The 21,687-nt window shown below is 39.2% G+C and overlaps 1 protein-coding gene across 4 annotated transcripts in view; it reads left to right on the top strand.

Moving 5' to 3' along the window:
• The window catches only part of ROBO1 (roundabout guidance receptor 1), a 440,544-nt gene extending 424,413 nt beyond the window's left edge, over positions 1-16,131 (top strand). For all 4 annotated transcript variants that reach the window (XM_073303979.1, XM_073303988.1, XM_073303999.1 and 1 more), the window contains 3 exons: positions 10,668-10,976; positions 13,733-13,929; positions 15,081-16,131. In XM_073303979.1, the coding sequence (XP_073160080.1) occupies positions 10,668-10,976; positions 13,733-13,929; positions 15,081-15,095 (521 nt within the window). In that variant the 3' untranslated portion in view covers positions 15,096-16,131. The remainder of the gene's footprint in view (positions 1-10,667; positions 10,977-13,732; positions 13,930-15,080) is intronic.
• The last annotated feature ends 5,556 nt before the right edge of the window (positions 16,132-21,687 follow it).

The raw sequence follows: 21,687 nt of genomic DNA, 5'->3' as shown, positions 1-21,687 counted from the left end.
TGCCATTATTTAAGAGAAAAGGTAGCACATATAGGTACGGTAGTTGAAAATAATGTGTGCCTGGGATTAAAATTTTCATTAAAATAATGGAACAATAACTCCTCCAAAGTGTCAGGTTTTTTTTTCACAGAAACAATTTAGCATTCAGATGGTAACCAACAAAATAGCTGAATTTTAATCCAAATGCAAGTATTGTTAGTTACTTTGTGCACCAAAAGGAAAAATTTAATCATCTTCTCTCATGCCTTCACACACAATATCGACTCCTGCTGAAAAGGTAATGCTTGTATTCTCTGGGGAGTATAGGAGGATAATGCAAACATTGTGATGTTGTCTAGAGAGAGCCTTTAATGAAAATGCCTCAGGTGGCCCAGCTTTTATTAAACCACCGCCTTCCAGTTTTTATAAACAACTCAAGGGCTTTGTGGAAATTCATGTAAGATAAATTCTTGAAGACTTACCCATCTTGTCAAGTTTGCTAAATTCGCTAAAAGAGGAGGGGAACGAAGGAGTGTCAGAGGCATCATTCCCCACCTCCTGGTTCTCAGCAACAACAATCTGATTAGGACTTTCATTACTAGTCAGAAATTTTTCAAAGAGGGGCATCATTTGCCATTATCATATGAAAGCCTAATATTATAGATCCTTATCCAGGGTTACAAGAAGGGGTTTTTGAGCCACTTCTCCCTGTGAGTCTTACCACTTGACAGAAAAATTTAATACAAAGCTCACAGCATGATGAGCAGAAGTAATTTTGCAATGAGTGGTTGTCCGTGCTATTATCTGACTTTATTCTGAGTATTTTCTCTCACTAGCATCCATCTGATATTCGACTGCATTAAATATTGGCATGACACAGTGCACCTGGGCCTCTTGGCTTCTGCCCAGGTCCCTTTTGTCAGTGAAACTGAGCTGTCAGAATATTATCTGATTTCAAGAGGTTATTTACAGTGGTTTTGTGCGTGTTTGCTTCTGTGAAAGGGACAACATAGGGTGTAAATCCCAAAACTATACCAGCAATTTTACATTTATGGGACCTCTGTAATGGCATTTTACAAGATTTTATGGACATTTTATCAGCTTTTATTATCTTGAAGAGAATGCTCTTAACTGAAAAATTGGCTAAACATCAAACCTTGATATAATCACATCTACAGTAGCTAGGACATCAGAAAGAAAATCTGGACTGGAGTTGTATGTGGCCATTTCTTTCCCTCTAGCACAGGAATAAATAAGTGAGGGATCTGTATTTGGTGTATTTTGTAAAAGTAATTATACTAAGTTAGACCATGCAGCACTGTGGTTAAAAATTGTAACAGATTTGACAGTTGTGATCAATATTTGTTTTGTATGCTTGAGCAGATGCTTATTTCAGCATGTTTTCTAATAAGACATGATTTTCCGCTAACCTCTGTGTTATAATTAATTTGCTATACATTGTGATTGGTCAGAGAGTAGGGATTTGTTCTATTTTCTGCAATACTAATAAAACCCAGTTCAGTTTTGTTGTATTATTATTTTTTGCCCCAATCCATTTGCACAGCCATATTTGAAGCCTTACTGAAAATTATAATCACTCATTTTAATAGGCACATATAAAAGCTGCTCCTTTAGAATAAGCTGTAAAATAATATCTAATAATTATTTTCCTTAAGTGGAGAACAGTGATATGTAGACATGAAAGAAACAATTGAGCGCAGTTGACCTTTCAAGGTACCTCTTCATTTCTTCCATTGGTTTGGTGTCATACTGTGATTTATTTCTTTTATAAAGCACTGCTTACTACTAGAGAAGCTTCTAGTTTTTCCCATAATGAGTGAGCAGCCTAGTTTACAGTGGAAGAAAACTAATGGTCTGAACCTGGACTTTTATCCCTGGTTGGAGCTGTTAAATACTAGAAGGGAGAAGAGATTAATTATTTCATCATTTCTCTATCTTTTCAATAAAACCTACATTCACAAGTGACTGCTAAACAACAGCTATTTCTTATGTAGCATAGAAGCATTTTTCACTATTCCCAAATTACTTGGCTACATTAGCTCAATAAATATTTTCTAGCAGTTTTATGAAATATCTGTGACATGAAGGATTTACACAGCTGGATGATAAAAAAAATATGGAAGCAAATTCAGGTGTCAGATGATTGGTTGAAATTGCCAAGAATGTTGTCAGCAGCATTATATGCATATGCTGTAAAAATTCTGGTTTTGTTTTCTTTCTTCCGGCACGGTTTATGAAGTAGATTATTGTTGCTTCAGAGAGTTTTTATTCATAATGCAGCAATGAAAGGAGATGTGTTTGCTTTCCATTGCTTATTCTTAAACACAGGATGTTTTTTTAGTTTACTGTGCATTGTATAAGATTGAACAAGCTGAGGGTAATGTAATGACTATGTTATATCCTTGCCTGATACTAGTTCAGATCAGTTTCTGCTGAATGTAGAACAGACTTTCAGCTCTGTTGTTTTGTTCATTGACAGTCACCCAGACTGTGAAACCATATTTGTTGCTAAAAATCTTTTGCTGAGAAAGGAGGGTAAGGAGTAAATGTATGTATATTTAATTGTTCTTTGTCTAGTCTTTCAGAGAGTTAAATACAAGCAAGCGCGTTACTAAAACCTACTAACAAATGCATTTCTCCCCTACCCAACTTCCGCTGATCTATTGACATACTTGATTTAAAAATCAAGTTTAAAAAATATTTTCTGCGCCGTACTTGTCATAAATTATACATTTGCAAGCCTCTTTTGAATCGTTTTGATTTGATTGATCACTAATTAGAAGCCCTCAGACTTGTAAGCATTTAGGTAAATGAAGTGAAAATCTTCTGCAGTGAGTTATAGTCTTTGGGATTTTCCATACAGATTCTGGCATTGGCAGTATCAACATCCGGTGCCTGATTTTTAAATCCAGCCTCCATTTTTGTTCCCACATTTGATGTAGGTAGCTAGCTAACTACCTGAAAACAGGTCAATAGCTCAGTGTTGTCATTTGCACCCACAATAAATGATGAGGTTATTAGAGCAACATTTCTCACAAGTGGAAAGGTGGCTGTGCCAGATATTGACATGACAAACAATTCCAAAATGTTTCCGACTCTCCCCACTATAGACCCACCTGTATCGTTGTGTCTCTCTGCCTTGATGATACAAAATGTCTAAACTGTGCAACTTCAGAAAGAGAGAAAAATTATAACTAATTTTTTTTCAATTTCTACAAATTGCCAAAAATCGTTTTTTCTATAAAATGATGTTATAATTTGAACATTCAGTTTCTTGTGACATTCCAGGATAGAGCATTTTTGCATAGGACACAGCATCTGCTTCTATCCTGAGGCATCTGGGGATACTGACCTTAAAACTGAGACTATTTTGTGAGCTGAAAAGCTTTTACTATGTGTAAGTTATAATTATATAAACGTGCACGTTGGAAAAAAATGTTCTTTATATATTGTACTGGGGTTTTGTACATGCATTCGCTCAATTATTGTTCATGCAATTTAGCATATCATATCACATAGCATATCACAATCTTTAACTATCAACTGTTTTTCCCTGAGATACGATAGTAGATATCTTGGGCTTTATATGTTTAATTTTTTTAAAGAAGATTCCTAATAATATTTCATTCATCGTTACTTATGAGTGATCTTTTTTATGTTTATTTTCAGTTTCTCCACTTTAGTACAAAACTGGCTTAGTGGATTGATTATTTTTTCTGCAATTGTTTTCCCCATGATTATTATGTATGCTCTCATTTATAATCTTATTGAAAATTATAATCACCCTTTTCAAAAGGCACATATGGAAGATTTCCCCTGTAAAATATGTTATAAAATGGCATCTGTTAATTGTTTGTCTTAAATGGGCAATAATACGACACCTATATGCAAACACAAATGAAACAGTTGAGAGCAGCTGACCTTTACTAGGTACCTCTGAATTCCTTATATTGGTTTGATGTCACTCTGTTATTAACTTTTTTTATTTCTCGCTACAGAGGCCTCCATTTTCTTTTTAATAACGAAACATAACAGTTTGTACTAGAGGTGGTAGATTGAGTTTTGATTTTCTCTGTGATTTGAGCTGTTAAATAAACACCACAGGAGTGTAATAGTGTTGACCTCAGAAAAGTTTCCTTTTTCCTTTTTAAAGGATTCTTCTCAGCAAGGAACACTGTTATAATGAAGATTTTTATAGTTTCCCTGCAGGGTATGACAAAGCTCTCTCTGAAGAGATGATCACTTTTTCTGTAGTTATTCTTGTATTAATGCAATTTTACAAAAGTTTTTTATATGGATGTGTTTTCTCTTCTATTACCATGCCTTAATTCTACCTAAATAATCATTTTAATCATTGCCCACTTTAACTTGTAACTGGTTAGGATTTGGGGGAGAAAAGTTAGTTATACTTCACTGACTGATTTCTGAAATTACCGATGACTTTGTGTACATTTCTTAGTAATGTTTCTAAAAATGGTTGAGAAGTCAGAAGCCTCTGAAGAAGAAGTTTATAGGTGCAGCCCATATTCAAATAATTCCAATTACTTTCCAAACTGATGCCCACAAAATTCCCAATGTTATGGCAGGGTAGGGTGACTAGACACCAAACATGAAAAATCAGGATTGTGGGTGGGGATAATAGGAGCCTATATTTAAAAAAGACCCAAAAATCGGGACTTTCTCTATAAAATCGGGACGTCTGGTCACCCTATGGCAGGGGAGAAGAAAAAAGATTGCACTTACAAAGATTCCCAGTTTATACTTGATGCAAATAAGGGGAACAGAGGGAAACATTTCCCAAAGTGACAGGTTTCAGAGTAGCAGCCGTGTTAGTCTGTATTCACAAAAAGAAAAGGAGTACTTGTGGCACCTTAGAGACTAACCAATTTATTTGAGCATAAGCTTTCATGAGCTACAGCTCACTTCAGCTGTAGCTCACGAAAGCTTATGCTCAAATAAATTGGTTAGTCTCTAAGGTGCCACAGTACTCCTTTTCTAGTTCCCAAAGTGTGAGACTTGCCCCTGGAGGGTGCTTGGAAGATGTATAAATTAAGATGGACAGGTCTTTATTGCCAGTGCATGGTGAGGCTGATGGGCATTATTGGTTTCTTTTACCTGAAGTACTCAGTTTTCCAAAGTTAGGAAATGTAGCTTGAACCACCTTTCTACTCCCTTGATTCTGGGCCAGCCAATGACTGAAATGAACCCAAGCATAACTTAAAGCAGGTGAAGGACTGCTGTGTGTTAGCCCTGCTGCAGTGATTCCACACGGACCACTGTGCCAGCTAAGGCTCAGGTAGAGCTTCATGCACAATTCCACCCTTTCCCTCAGCTATGGCACACCCCTGCAATGCCCCTGAGAGGGAATCTTAAGTGGCCACCACAGGACAGCGTTCTGGTTGCTAGTGCCAGGAATATATCTCATCATCCCATTTACTTGTACTCAGGGCTTAAATTCTCAGAAATTATTTCCAGGGTCCCCTACCCCCTTCAGCTGTGGAGTACCGGAGCTCATGGCTTCTGCCCTGTGGGTCGTGCGGATTTGAAAATATTTACCAGAGATCCTTTCCAGACAGCTCTGGATGACTTTAAGCTCTGCTTTTATTCCAGTTTTTAGTCATCTTGAACTCATCTCCTTACTTTTGTTGTACCAGTTCAGTCAGTTTTCAGTTCAAATGTACATCTGCACAAATATACCTTGAACTATCTGAATGTACAGAGGTGATAGCTGAAAAATGCAGCTGCTCTGAGATTTTGAAAGCTCTCTCAGATCGTCTCAGAGGAAATAGTGAGAATGAATGCATTTCATTGCAAATTGCTGAAGCAGGGATTTTAAAATGTTCAGTGGTCTTCATTCTTTAATAGATGCACTTGGGATGCATGCATTACTGACTCATTTACACCTCTCACATGTACATTTTCTTCACCTGTTTACTTAATATATGCCTATGGTTTGTTTCCTGTAGCCTTGATCCAAAGCAGGCTTGTATCTTAGTTACAGTATGTGAGCTTTTTAAAACTTTCCTTCACCTTTTATAATACAGTTGTGTGCTATTATAACTGACTGATAGCTTTCCCCTTCTATTTTTAAAAATGTTAAGTATTAATGTGGAAGAGAGAAAAATAGCATAGATGCCCCTTATAAATAATTATTGTTGCCGTGTTGGGATACATTCGATACTGCAGCACAAGCTAAATGGAAGAGAAAAGTTATAAAACTATTTTCAATGGACCGGTCTCATTAGTCTTCATGTTAGGTTTTGGGGCTTCAATTCTATGACTGTGCCGAGTATCTTCAATTGCTACCGACTTCTTCAGTACTTTGTTTAGCTGTCAACTATTTTCAAACATCTCTGAAATGTCTTGCAGGAAGCACTTAATATCTTGCAGAATTTGTGTCCTATTTGCATAATGCATACCTACAAGAAGAAGATCTGATCAAAAATGCAGATGTCACAAAGCTAGGAGGGGTTGCCAACACATTGGAGGATAGAGCTAAAATTCAGAGGGATCTTGATAAACTGGAGAACTGGGCTATACATAACAAAATGAAATTCAGCAAAGACAAATGGAAGGTGCTACATTTAGGGAAGAAAAACAAAAATGCATAAATAGAAAATTGGGGACAACAGGCTTGGCAGCAGCATCGCTGAGAAGGATCTGGGAGTTGCAGTGGATCACAAACTCAACATGAATTAGCAATGCAATGTTGTTGCGAAAAAAGCTAATGCAATTTTAGGTTGCATTAACAGAGGTATAGCATGCAAGCCATGGGAGGGGATAGTACTGCTTTACTCAGCACCGGTTAGGCCTCAGCTGGAGTACTGTGTCCAATTTTGGTTACCAATATATAGAAAGGATGTAGAGAAACTGGAAAGGTACAAGTGACAAAGATGACCAAAGGGATGGAATGCAAGCCATCTGAACAAAGGCTGAAGGAACTGCTGGGTATGCTTAGTTTGGAAAAGAGGAGATTGGGGGGGGGGGGGGTGATAGCAGTCTTCAAATACTCAAAAGGATGCCATAAAAAAGATGGAGAAAAGTTGTTCTCTTGCCACAGAGGGCAGGACAAGAGGCAATGGGTTCAAAGTACATCATAATAGATTTAGATTAAATCTTAGGAAAAACTTCAGAAAAATAAGAACAGTAGGACATTTGAACAGACTGCCTAGGGAAGTCATGGAATCTCCTTCACAGGTAGTTTTCAAAAGGAGGTTGGAGGTTTAGAAACAACAAACCCTGCACCTTGGCAGAGGGTTAGACTCGACAACTATTGTGGTCCCTTCTAACCCTATGGTTCTATAATGCGATCTACTCAACTAGTACAGAAAGTGATCTTTAATGCAAAACCTGTTTTAAATACCTTTGTCTTTCAGGCTAGCTTGTATGAATGAATTGTATATATGCTGTGTGTAGCCTATAGGATGGTTTAGGTTAAGAAATAAGTAGAAATTAGGTTTTGGGCTGAAGTTAGCCTAATTTTCCAGGAGTATGGAAAATTGAAGTTGCTAACATGAGAAAGTCTGAGATAAGTTGGAGTCAGTAAAGTGGGAAAATTAAAGTTAGCAAAGACATGACCCAAGGTTATGTTGTGGTTATGTTTTGATTATAACTGGTTTGAGCAAGGTTTTTAATGAGTGTTTTTGAAGATTGTGAATGTTTGATTAAAATACTATCTATATTGAAAACCTGGGAAGGACATTAGTGCAGATGTTTATTTAAATAATGTGTAATGTAAAGAACAAATAAGGAGGTGGTGGAAATATAATTATGGTAAGGTGTAGTTCAATGTTAATTGGTATTATAATAGATTATAAAAGAAGTAGCCTTGGTAAATTGCAGAAGAGTTCTAATTAACATCAGACGGGTACGGTTAGGTTTCATGATTATAAGGCTGTACTTCATTCTATTGTCAGTGGACTGATAGCCATTAATACACTATTTCATCTTTGAGTGTAAGTGATAATTGCATGCCTATTTGCTAAACTAATCATTTTTCTTTTGAATAAAGTTTAATTGTATCATTCAAAGTATCATCTAGCAGTCCTCTACTAAATAAATTTTCTGTAACCTAGAGTCTTGAACCTAAAAACTAAGTTGGTTTGTATCTTAATAGTGATATTAATTGGGAGCACTTCAACATAAGGTTGCAAAAGGTTACATATGGCGTGCCTACAAAGACCAGGACTGAATATATTTCCTTTACTTGATGTTGGGTGAGCTATCCTCTAATTCTGAAAAATAACAGAAATAGCTCAGACATAGGTGAGAGGTTTATTGCAGGAGTGGGTGGGTGAGATTCTGTGGCTGTGTTGTGCAGGAGGTTAGACTAGATGATCATAATGCTCCCTTCTGACCTTAATATCTATGAGTCTATGAGTACTTCTAGATTACCTTTTCGGGTAGCCATCAGCAACGTTTCTCATATAATAGCCGTATCCCTCCCAAAGAACTGAGTACATTTCAGGTCCGGAACAACTATAGCAAAAGCTTGCTCTTCTCGTGAATGGACCTCAACAAGGAAGATGACTATCCACAAGAAGCATAGCCAAACTTTTAAAAATTGGGTGACAACAGTCAGGCTCCTAAAACCACGTTTGGGAACCTAAATAAAAGTGGACTGATTTTCAGAGGTGGCAAGCACTTATAGTTCCCACTAAAGTCAGTAGGATTTGTGGAAGCTGGACCGTTTAGGGGGATGCGGTGTGCATGGACTTTGGACTCTATTAATAAACACCAACTACTGAACATTTTGGTCTGTGTTGTTTTCATAAAATCTAATGACATTACCAATATTCATTACCATAATTCAACATGGAACTCCCTCAGAAGCTACAAGGTCTCTTTTAGAAGTCAGGTTTCAGAGTAGCAGCCGTGTTAGTCTGTATTCGTAAAAAGAAACAGAGTACTTGTGGCACCTTAGAGACTAACCAATTTATTTGAGCATAAGCTTTCATGAGCTACAGCTCACTTTGTCGATGTAGCTCACAAAAGCTTATGCTCAAATAAATTGGTTAGTTTCTAAGGTGCCACTATACTCCTTTTCTTTTTAGAAGTCAATAATTTAGCAAATGTATTCTCTTTTTCTGAGAGATGTCTGCCACTACATCACATTCACAGTCATTGCTTCCGTAGGAAATGTACTTCCATCGCTTGGAATGCAAGAATTATTTTACACTAGCATACGGTCAAGAGCAGTGATTGTAATACTTCGCCATACATGAAATATATTTGAGAGCAATAGTATTGTTAATCTGAAAGTGAGCTTGTGAATGACGGTTTGAAGTGTGTTGTAGGATAGGGCATCACAATGATAGCAGGGTTAATGTTGGAGGTGGGGACTCTGATGGGTGAGTGTTGCCTTTATTTACTACTTTGCTTCGCTCATGATATTCTGATTTTTTTCAACTTTCACATGCTCTCTATTGCTGTCTTCCATTTTGCAGATTTGCCCTTATTCATGGGCAAATACTTTGACTTTGAATAGGGCTGAAATTAGGCAAATTAGCAACGATGTTAACTGTCTATATGTGAAAGTAAGGCTGCCCCTCGGACTTGTCTACACAAACATTTATTTTGCAGCAAACTGGAGTATGAATTTATTCTGCTGTATAATAACTGTTCACATGGACCCTGCTGGTGTGTATTAATTTATTAATGCACTTTGATTGGTGCCATTTCAAAGAGGACGAAATCTAAGTTCATTAACAAACTGTTCATGCACGTCAGCAGGGTCCATGTGGATTGTTACTCCATGACAGGCTATTGCAAAGTAGAGTCACATCCTAGCATGCCATGAACTAATTGTTTGTGTAGAAAAGTGCCTACTAAAGGTGGCCACCAGCACTCATTGTTTTCCTTGGGATTGAAATCACACTGTCATCAAGGAAAATGGCTGCAGTTCTGTGGTTAGGGAGCCTTATAGAAAAGTGTGAGGAGACAGGAGAAGATAAGAAGCAGAAGAGAGACTGAGAAGTGGTAGAACTTAGAAGGAGATACAGAGATAGGCAGGAGGAAACTGGGCAGGGGAGCTGTATGGAGATGTGGGAGCAAGGCAGACTTAGAGGAATGCTGAGGATTGTGGAGCAGGAGGATGCAGAAGGGGAGTCGAGAAGACTGAAGGGAAGACAGGGATGTGGGACTTAATTGAAAACTGAGGAGGAGAGACGTATGGTGTGCAAGAGGGAGGCTGATGAGTTCAAGGGCTACGAGGATGAAGAGACAGTGATAAAGAAGCCAACGGAGAGGAATGAGAATGAACTCTCTCACCCCAGGGGTAGGAAAGAATAGGTGAAGCCCCTCTCTGAGCAGCCAGTTAGAAGCCTGCATTTTTGCTATTTTTAGGGTTGAATTTAGAACTGGAAATGATCTCAGGGTGGCTACTTCCTCCTACGGGCTCAAACAGCAGAAGGCAAAATTTTAACACAATACATTTGTTTTTTTTAAATAATGATTTCTAAGTTCATCTTGTGATTGGAGGGGGAAAGTCTGACTCTTGACGGTTTAATGCTTGGGTTGGCTGAACACTTGAGCAGTCTTAATTCTAAGTTAACGATTTTCTTTTGTGAGAAAATTGACCTAAAAATATGATGAGTTACCACAGTGGAAGTAAAATACTATTCCTTAATTTTGTTAATGCCTGATGTAATTTTTTTTTTACTTTGTAGACCTGCCACCCCCTCCAGTGCCACCTCCTGCTATTAAATCTCCTACTGCCCAGTCCAAGTCACAGCTGGAGGTGCGGCCTGTCATGTTGCCAAAACTCGCCTCTATAGAACCGAGAACAGACAGGTCCACGGAAAGAAAAGGAGTGAGCTACAAAGGGAGGGAAGGGGCAGATGGCAGACAGCATTCTGATGTGCGGACAAATTCAGGAGAGCGGAGAGAATTGCAGGAACAGCAAAATGATGGGAAACTGCGAGGAAACAAAGCAGCAAAGCGAGAAGGCACACAAGCAAAAACTCATCTTCTCCAAGGTGATTTTGACATGCATTGAGTTTAATGAAATATATAACATAGCTAAGCAGGAAGATCTGGTCCACAGACCTCCCGATCAAATTCACAGCAGGCCTGAGAAGTTAGGCCTGGTCGATGCTATATAAGTGCTGAAACTGGGGGTGCTGCCACAGCCCCTGACTTGAAGTGGTTTCCATCATATACAGGGTTTACAGTTTGGTTTAATGGCTCTCAGCACCCCCACTATACAAACTGTTCTACCACCCCTGCTACACTATGGGGTTAGGTTGACGTAACTTGCCTTGCATCTAATTATCTGTGGAAGTGTCTTCACTTAAATGTGGCTCTTGCTGACATAAGTGCCTCTGTATGCCAGTGTTGTAACACCACTTCCCCGCATGGCATAGGGTCACCTTCGACGTAATTAGGTTTATACAGTACCAGTGTAGACACTGCGTTGCTTACATTGACTGCTACTGGCTATCAGGAGCCGTTCTACAATGCTCCACATGGGTAGTATGATCAATATAAGTGCTGTATGTGAATACCTTACGTTTTACAGCTACACCTGGAGAGGCATTCTTGGAGTGCCTTATGGACATTTGTCACTTGTGTGATCTCCTCCTACCTCTGCCCCAGTTTATTAAGGGAGTTCAGTGAGGCTCAGGTAACCCAGATATTTAGTAATAATACTGATGAATTGAAGGTTGACTCATTTTCACCTTACATTTATAAAGGAAAAAAGTGCAACACAGATTTCAAAGACCACTTAGTCTTACTTAGATCCCCTTTAAAAAGTAGAACACTATAATGAAGATTAGACCAATAGAATGGGTTGAAGTTGTACAGGTTACAAATAGTAACCAGAATGATGTTACAAAAAAGGATCATGCTAGACCAACCTAATCTCTTATTTTATGGAGGTCAGTAAGGCTATCGATAAAGGGAGTTCATATGACAGTATCTATCTAGCCCTCAGGAAAGCTTTGGGCAAAGTATCAAGCAAACGCTTGATTCTTTCTTAGACTAGCTAGCCTGGGTACAAAACAGGGGAATAGAAATTGGACAGTAAATTGGTTAAATGGGCACATAAGCAAGAGGTCATTGTAAATGGCAGTGGGTCACAATAAAGAGAAGTCATTAGAGGGTTACTTCAGGGGTTGGTTCTGGGGCTGTTGCTTTTCAATTTATGGATTAATGGCTTTGAGCAGGTGGCAAAATTTGCTGATGACAGTAAAATTGGAAACAATGTTAGTGTTTAAGGGGCATCTCACCTTCAGAAACAGTTAAAACATTAGGGCAGATGTCTGTGTGTTGATTTATAGATATGTACTTGAGCTCTAAAATCATAAGGCAGCCTACATGTGACTGAGTAAGAAAATGAAATTTACTGACAATAAAAGGAATGGAAGCATTCAGGTTTGCAGTATCTATTACTGATTCTAATTATTATTTACTTAATAAAAATACTTAGCTCTGGTATACTGCTTTTCATCCATATGTCTCAAAGCAAAATCAAAAATGAGGGATAAGGAATTTTAAGGCCAAAGATTTCCAAAGTGCCAACTAATTTTGGGTGTGTCTGTTTTTCTGTGCCCGACTTGAAACCAACCCAAAGGACCTGATTTTCAGAGGTTAACTTATCAGCTGCACATCCTGTTGACTGTAGTGTAAGCCTAGTGCAGTGATTCCCAAAGTTTTTACTAAGGCAACCCACTCACTACGTTTTTCATTTTTTTGCAAGCCACCATTACACAGATGTACCCTCTGCCCCAGCAGAGGGGAAGGGAGGACACAGTGTGTGAGTAGGAGAGGTTGGAGAGAGAATCTGCCCCACACTCACCCAATAGCAGTGGCTCCTGTCCCCTGGGGTTGAAATCAACACCCTGCTCCAGGCGTTGTGACCTAGTACCTGGGGTCACACGCTTGGCCTCCTGAGTTGTGGTGAAACTCTGTGTACCAGGTTACAATGTCCAGAGCGGGGAGCTAGGCCCAGTCCTGCAGGGTGAGTGCAAGGCAGTCTCGCTGTCCAACCCTCATGGCCTCCCATCCTCATCAGGCCAAGAGAAGTGTGTGTTTGCCTAGGCCAGGGCCCAATGATGGGTTAATCTGACCCTGGGCATGGCGACTCCTCTAGCGCCTTATCACAATCCACTGCTGGGCCAGGACCCACCATTTGAGAAACAATGGTCTAATGGCTATGGAGAGAGGAGACCTGAAGTGCATTACTGAGTCTGCTACTGTTTGTAGGATCCTGGCCAAGTGACACAGGCCCAGATTAACAAATTTTTCCACTAAATTTGAGTGCCTACATTTTTGAATGTTCAGCTTGAGATATGGTGCGCCTGATTTTCAGAGGTGCTGAGTCCCCACAACCCCAGTAGAGCTCAAGGATGAATTGTCCCCTCCACTTCCAAGGTCATACCTGACAAATATACAGCAGAGGTTTTCTTCATTTCTCCATTTTCTGCTGGAATACAGAGCAGGGATCATAAGTTTCATGTCATAAGTGGACGTGAATCATGGATCACTCTTTCTGTTGCTTCTTTCTCTTCATTTCCATATTTCTAACCTCACTATTACCTTTTCTTCAATAACATGTTTTACTCTGTTATGGAAACAATTGTGAAGCAGTTCATACTGCTACCAGCCATCACTAAATCTCTGTGTGGCCATTTAAAAATTGCACACATTAAGTATGTATGCAGACTTTGCAGATGCACATTATACTAAAGCATATAAATGTACATAACAATGTATGTATTTCATTGCACAGAGGACATCTTACCATATTGTAGGCCTACATTCCCAACATCAAATAATCCAAGAGATCCCAGTTCCTCCAGCTCTATGTCATCAAGAGGATCAGGAGGTAGACAAAGGGCAGATCAAACCAATATAGGCCGAAGAAATGCTGCAGAAATGCAAGTACTGGGAGCATATGACCAAGGAGAAGAAGAAGAAGAATTAGAGGTAACTGCAATGGCACTATTAGCAATGCATATGATAGACCCTTGTCACTGGAAAATGATTTGCGGACCTAGATAGATAGCAAGGTGAAAGCACATTTCAAAAGTGGAAATATTTAACTTAGGAAAATTATTTTAATTGTTCATTAAACATAAGAACGGCCATACTGGTCAGACCAATGGTCCATCTAGCCCAGTACCCTGTCTTCTGACAGTAGCCAATGCCAGATCCTTCAGAGGGAATGAACAGAACAGGGCAATCATCAAGTGATCCATCCCCTGTTGTCAAGTTGCAGCATCTGGCAGTAAGAGGCTCAGGGGTACCCATAGCATGGGATTGCCTCCCTGACTATCTTGACTAATAGCCATTGATGGACCTATCCTCCATGAACTTATGTAGTTCTTTTTTTTAACCCAGTTATAGTTATAGCCTTCACAATATCCCCTGGCAATGAGTTCCACAGATGGACTATGTGTTGTGTGAAGAAGTACTTCTTTTTGTTTGTTTTAAATGTGCTGCTTATTCATTTCATTGGATGACCCTTGGTTCTTATGTTATGTGAAGGGGTAAATAACACTTACTTTCTTCACACCATTCATGATTGTATAGACCTCTATCATGCTCCCCCTGTGTTGTCTCTTTTCAAAGCTGAACAGTCCCAGTCTTTTTAATCTCTTTTCATTTGGAAGCTGTTCCATACCCTTAATAATTTTTGTTGCTCTTCTCTGTACATTGTTGTTATTCCCAACAAAATCGATCTTAAAATAGAGATACTGTTGAGAATACATATAAGGATGTTGTGGTTATCCACAAAACCAAGCATTATAAGCAGAGGAAATTCAAAATAAAGGTTAAATTTAAAATAATACAAACATTTTCAGATATAGGGCACCCAAAACAACCTTAACTCTACCCTCTCATGACACATCTTAGAGTCTCTGGTCCTAGATTAGACTAAATAGATATTTAAAGACATATTATATATTTTGTTGTCATCCTCTAGTGTCAACCAAATCCCAGCCTTTGTCTTAAAATTCATGCACAATAGCATGGTTATATGTTGTTTGTGGGTAAAAATCTCTAAGACTAGAATGAAAATACTTTCAACAATAAAAACAAGCTAACACCTAGCCAATTATTTTGATTTCTTACAGGAAACCGAAAGCTGAAGAGGACGAGAGATGTACTGTAACAGGCTTTGAAATCTAATCAGAAAAATATCACATAAGATGCCTCGAGTCTGATGATGTTTGATGCCAGAAATAATGTTCAGTGCAATCAGAGTGTACAAACTTTCATTTTTATTCATGCCATCAGAACGCTAGCCTTTATTTTACTATTTCTTTTTAACCCCTTTTCATTATGAACAGCCCCTGACTATTGCATAAGGCTAAGTGTATCACCTTCTTTCTGCCCAGAAGGCAGGTAACCTGCTCTTCCTGGTGTGGATGCCAACTGTCACTTCAGGATTTGGACAGAAGAGGGTGCCAAAACCTGGGATTCCTAGTTTTCACCCTTCAGGCGGCACCAAGCCAGTTGATACGGCACCGGGTCAGTTGATAATCTTCTGTGTAATATAGCATTGATTAAAAATACTAAGTTGCATAAAGTGAAATTTGTGCAAAGGGTTCTTCTAATGTAGTGGCTTTACTGTAGCCTGCAGTTCGTGCAAATGGTAACTTGCATTTCAAAATGGACTGTTCCTTTTATTTCCTGCCAGTTTCTCAATGACCCTTTGCAGCAGCAAAAGAATTACTTTTTAAAATGCAACTAGAAGCAACTTGGGGTAGGGTGGCTCATACTGTAAATATATACTCATTTTAAAGCCCCTGTTGTACTTTAATTTGTCTTCCCCATTTTCATCATTCAAGTACATTCTTATTGAAAATGTCCTTTGGGATAGGCAGGAGCCAAGCCAGTAGGAACTCTGGTGGTCTAGTCATGGCATGAATAAGTCTATTAGAAACTTGTTCTAATTTTCAACTTAAATGACACTTATAAAAATAAGCAAGGAAAATAATGGACATTTTTAATAATAATTGGGTAAGGACATAGTTATTGTGACTGGCCCAAATCTCAGACCTCTACTCGTAATATCAATTCACCTTAAAGAAGTGCCACTTAAAGATGTTTTGTTTGATCTTGGGGTTTGTTTGTTTTGTAATGCACTGCTTTTTTTTTTTTTTTTTTTTGGTTTTAAAAGCACAATCACTAAACTTTATTTGTAAACCATTGTAACTATTAACCTTTTTTGTCTTATTGAAAAAAGTTAAGAAGCATTTGTTTGGGACTTTTTTCATCTTTTTGTTAATGCTTTATGTTTGTATTTGGAATATTTGAATGATGACAGATGGGAAAGTAACATACCCACACGTGAGCCATAAACAGAACACTTCTCACTTTTCCTGGACTTGTGGAACATTCTCAAGTTTGCTGTGGCCTATCTCAACATTGGATTTTCATAAAAGCTGAAATAGAGGCATTAGTTGTGTTGAATTTTGCCAAATGATGTCCTCTCTCTGTAGATTTTATCATCTTTTCTGTAATTATATGATTTCTTTGTCATTGGTGCTAATGGAAAATTGTGTGTTTGTTTATGGACAGCTATCAGGACTAGCCCCAGTGGGAAAAAAAAGAGTGTTTTGGTGTTTACCGAGGACTGAAATTTTTCATTTAGCTAATTTTTAAAAAAATGGTTACATAGAAAGGATGTGCAGTACTAAGGGAACAATCCATGTGATTAATGTTTTCATTATGTTCATGTAAGAAACCTCATATTTTAGCCATAATTTTGCATACTGAGGATCCAATAATCAGAAAGTAATTTTTGTCACATTATTTATTAAAAATGTTCTCAAATACAGCATCTTGTCTTGTAAAGTTTCTTGTTTTACTCAAAACTAACTTTTAGAGTCTGATTATGATATGATTTATATCAATATACTTGAGATATTATTCCACTGAAGTCAACAGGATCCAGCCCTTAGACTTTTGCATAATAACTTCTGATAATCATAAAGATGCAAATACTGGGTGCTTCATGAATATTTTAGCAGCTCTAACAGGGTAAACCATCACATCTCTAAAAGCATGCTAACTTCCAAAATGAGCTGAAGACAGAAGTCCAGTCCCTAACCCATGCACATATAACACTGTAGACCGGAGAAGTGAGACACATTTGTTGGGGGAGGATATGGATGTAAGAGTCTCCAAATTCAATGATAGGGAATTTCTTTGCTAATCTACTTCCCAGCCTTGCCAAGGAATTTGTTTGCTGGGATTCATTCATTTGTTAGGGACTGCACATAGTATGGTGTGTCTGAGTGCATACTGCTGACCCCTTCACTCTGATGGTACGTCTACATTTGAGCTGGGAGGTGTGGTTTCCAACTCGTGTAGACATACATGCACTAGCTCTGCTCAAATTAGTGCACTGAAAATAGTATCCAGGGTAGCACAGGCAGTGGCTCAAGCTAGCTGCCTGGGGTCCAGACGTGTATGTATTCAGGCAGCTAGTCTGAGCTACTCCTTGTGCTACCTCGGCCACGCTGCTATTGTTAGCATGCTGGCTTGAGCAGCGCTAGCTGGGAGAATTACACCTCCCAGCTCAAATGTAGAAATACCCTGAGTCATCCCTGTGCTACTGTGATGTCTACAAAATCCTGCCTGTGAACCATAGTTGGACAGTAATTGAGCTGTGACTATGCTTTTTCCTCCTCTTTCATTTTTCTACTCTACTCTGATTACCCCATTCTTGCCATTCCTCACCCTGCCTCTTCTACCTCAATTTAAAAATATGAAAAATCAAAACCAGCAAAACCTGTAACTAATTAAAGCTATGCCAATTCTCCACCATATTCATTGTCTTGTATGGTATCTCCCTGTCTCCTAAAATTTCCTCCCTGAAGATTTATCCAAGTAGAGTAAAGAGTCATATTCTCTACACACAACACCATCACAACCCTGCTAGCTTAAAAGAAAGCTTCTGTTAGGACAGTGTTTGAGGTGTCTTTTTTTCTACATGGTTCAGTGTTTAGCATGAGTCAGACCAATAGCATTAAAAGAGTTTTCTAGAACTGGAGAAACTGGAGCTTTTGGGAACTGAAGGATGAGTTGGCAAAGCTAAGAGTTGGAGGGCAAAAGGAGAACTTCATCTTTGATTGGACATTGGTACCAGATGTAACTGGAGCTTACTTCATTCCTCATTGGTACAGAGAAATACAAGAAACCAAGGACCAGTTCTTCAATTGATATAAATCTGTGCAGATAGATTGAAGTCAACCACCAGCTGAAGTTCTGGCCCCCAAATGTGTAAGTGAGGTAGGAAATTTTTTCCCATTTAATTATTTTGGTTAGTAATAGCTAAACTGGTTTAGTCATTGTCCATAAAAAATGTCATTTGTTGTTTTATGTGGTCACATCTAGAAGTAATATAATGGTTTGGTAAGACTTTTTGATTAGTTTAAAGGCACAAACAATATAACTGCAAAGATTTCTTCTGTCTGCACTGCTTTTCCAATACATTATGGGCTTCAGTAATATTCAAATGCACAAAACAGTGAAGAGATATATATTGCAATCTGAGCTTCAGAAATGGTTACTGCTGTTGATGCATGTTGAAAGATAATTGATCTCATCTTTCAGAATTCATATGTACTAAAACAAGGTCATCCTTGCATTGCTAACATAAATTGACAATTGTTCGTTGGCTGGGAAATCAGCATAGCAGAAAAAAACACTTTTCAAAGGTTTTGGAATATTTTCTTGTGTTCTAAATTCGGTAAGAAGAAATAGTGCGTAAAGGTCAGAAAAAAATCCTTAATAGTAGTATTTAGAGTGAATGCCTTATGTATAGAAGTTTGACTAACCCTAAGGTGTTTTCTATGAAATTCTGTACTGAGAATAAAATGTCAAATTATCAGATACAAATAATATTCCAATAGAGACATGAATGTGATTGAAAAATCAACTAAAACACTGAAGCTACCATAACAATTTTAAAAGATGCTTTGCTACAATTTTTAGCCTCAGATTTCTATTCATTTTCCTGTGACAGAATATATTTAACTATTAGAAAAATAAGGGTAGGGTATACTAAAGCAATAGCACATAAACATGGTTGTTAGAGAGAATCCCTTACGTGTATCTGAAAACAGTTTTTTTTTTCCACTCCTGAATTAATTGTACCAGGTGATTTTACACTGTTAATGAAATCTAAAATTATGTATTTCTTTATCAAATGTAAATATATTTGCACTGTTTAGAACCCTGACTCTTATTTTCCATCAACCACAATTTAAGTGATAAAATAGCTAACTAGTTAATTGAAAATTTACTGTCAAAATAGTAGTGGCATGAATTCTGTAATATTTATTTGTTTAAATTAAGCACAGGAAGATATTTTACATGAAGTGCTGTCTTCATGATTTTCTACCACCAAATATAATCCCATAGGTTGTCATAAATAAAGTAAAAGGGGACCGAGATTTTACATAGCAAGCAGAATGCCAAGATGTAAGAATTTAAGACTATTCTTAACTTTAAAGTACAAGGTTTATTTTCTGGTGTAGCGAACGACTCAAATCTCAGTCCAGGATCACTGTGCTAATAAACCAGTGTAGTTATATTAGTGTAGTCAATGTCAGCATTGAATTCTCAGTTGTGAACTCATGAATTGTTTTGGGAGAACTAAGATAATGTCTGAGTCTGAGTGTAATATATGTAGGGCAACAGCAGGAGAATAGCAGATAGGTTGTGGCTTAGGAAAGGTTGGAGATGAAAGTACTCTCAGTTAACAGAATCTGTACACATATCAGAGTCTTGTGTGCCTAGGAGTTAAGCCACATATCTGTACACGTATCTGTACACATAGTGTCACCACCACCTCAGGCTGCCAAGAGAGTTGCATAGCATCAGCTTTACGATCACCTAAGAAAAATAAAACCACTGAGTTGAGTATATTAAACTTCCTATTGTGAACAATTAAAAAAAATTGTAAGAGTCTAGTAGCAGGAAAAAAACATCTTGCTATTGTTTATGTTTATGTATGCAGACTAAGGTTGCCAGCTGTCCGTTTTTTGACCAGAACACTGCCCCCACCCCTAGTGCTAGCTCCGCAGCTCCCATTGGCCAGGAACCATGCCCAATATGGTGGGGGTGGCACCTGCGGACGGGGGCAGTGCTTCCGCCAAGGAGTCAGAGGGACACATTGCCGCTTCTTGGAGCCCCCGAGGTCAGTGCTGCCTGGAGCCTGCACTCCCTCCCACTCCCCAGCCTCCTGCCCCAGCCCTGAGCTCCCTCCCGCACCCTGAACCCCTCATTTCTGACCCAACCCCAAAGCCTGCACCCCCAGCTGGAGCCATCACCCCCTCCCATACTCCCAGCCCAATGAAAATGAGGAGTGAGTGAAGGTGGGGGAGAGCGAGCAACAGAGGGAGGGGGAATGGAGTGAGCATGGGGCAGGCCTCAGGGAAGGGGCTGGACAGGGGGCGGGGCAAGGGTGGGTTTTTGTGTGCAATTAGAAAGTTGGCAACTCTAATGTAGACTTTGGCATCTGCAAAAGGAATGTATCTGTGCATGTACAATTTTCCATGTGCTTAGATGAAGGTAGAGGCTAAAAATACGCTCCCCTCTTCTTCTTCAAGTTGTCCCCTGGAGGTGCACTTGTGTCCCTGTGCTTCTGATCTAAGAACTTTGGAAGTAGTGTCCCTTAAGCCCGCACATGCGCTGTCCCTCCTCATGCTCCACCACAAGACTATTTAGCATGCCCGGGCTAACCCCCCTCAGTTCGTTCCCCACCCCCCACTGGCTAGAAACACCACCTCATAGCCCAGTCTCTCCAAGAGGCTCGCCGAGCTACCAAAGCTGCAATAGACTTGTTCACAGAACTGGGCCTGCAGATCAACACCCAGAAATCAACCCTCATTCCAGTCCAGCACCTGGAATCCATATGCGCCAACCTTGACTCATTACAAGCAAGAGCTCTCCTACCTCAACACAAATTCCTGTCTTTGGCAACCCTCAGACTGTTCAAAGCAACCCACAAATATCAGCCAAACACTGCCTCCAACTCTTGGAGTATATGACAGTGGGCATAGTGGTGGTTCCACATACCAGGATTCGCATGCAGTGCCTCCAGATGTGGTTCAGCTCAGTTTACAGATGAAACAGAGACAGACTACACAAACTTCTATTACTACCCACCAGGGTCAAAAATTCTTTAGACTGGTGGAAAGATCCAGCCAATGTTTCCAAAGGGATACCCTTCTCACAGTTCCCCCACACACGTCATTGCTTCTCACCACTGATGCATCACTTATTGGGTGAGGCACACACTAAATGGCTTCATGGCACAAGGCAAGTGGTCATCCATGGAGATATCCCTTCATATCAACCTCCTTGAGCTAAGGGTAGTCAGGAATGCCTGTGCCTATTTCCTCCCGCTGATCAAAGGATCTCATGCAAGAATCCTGACAGACAACATAGCCTGTACATACTGCATCAATCAACAAAGGGGAGCAAGGTCACCCTCCCTCTGTGCGGAGGCGATGGAACTGCTGTATCTCCCACAGTGTCATACTGTCAGTGGCTTAACTCCTAGGCACACAAGACTCGATAGTGGACAGTCTCTATCTAAAATTCCCACACAACCATGAGCGGGAGATAGACCCAGCACTACTTCACCTATTCAGGTGATGGGTGACACCAACCACAGAGCAGTTTGCCATGCACCTGAACAAGAAATATCCATGTCAAGGTTCC

The sequence above is a fragment of the Lepidochelys kempii genome, chromosome 1 (assembly GCF_965140265.1).
Source record: "Lepidochelys kempii isolate rLepKem1 chromosome 1, rLepKem1.hap2, whole genome shotgun sequence".
NCBI lineage: Eukaryota > Metazoa > Chordata > Testudines > Cheloniidae > Lepidochelys > Lepidochelys kempii.
This window is presented reverse-complemented; position numbering and strand designations above follow the sequence as displayed.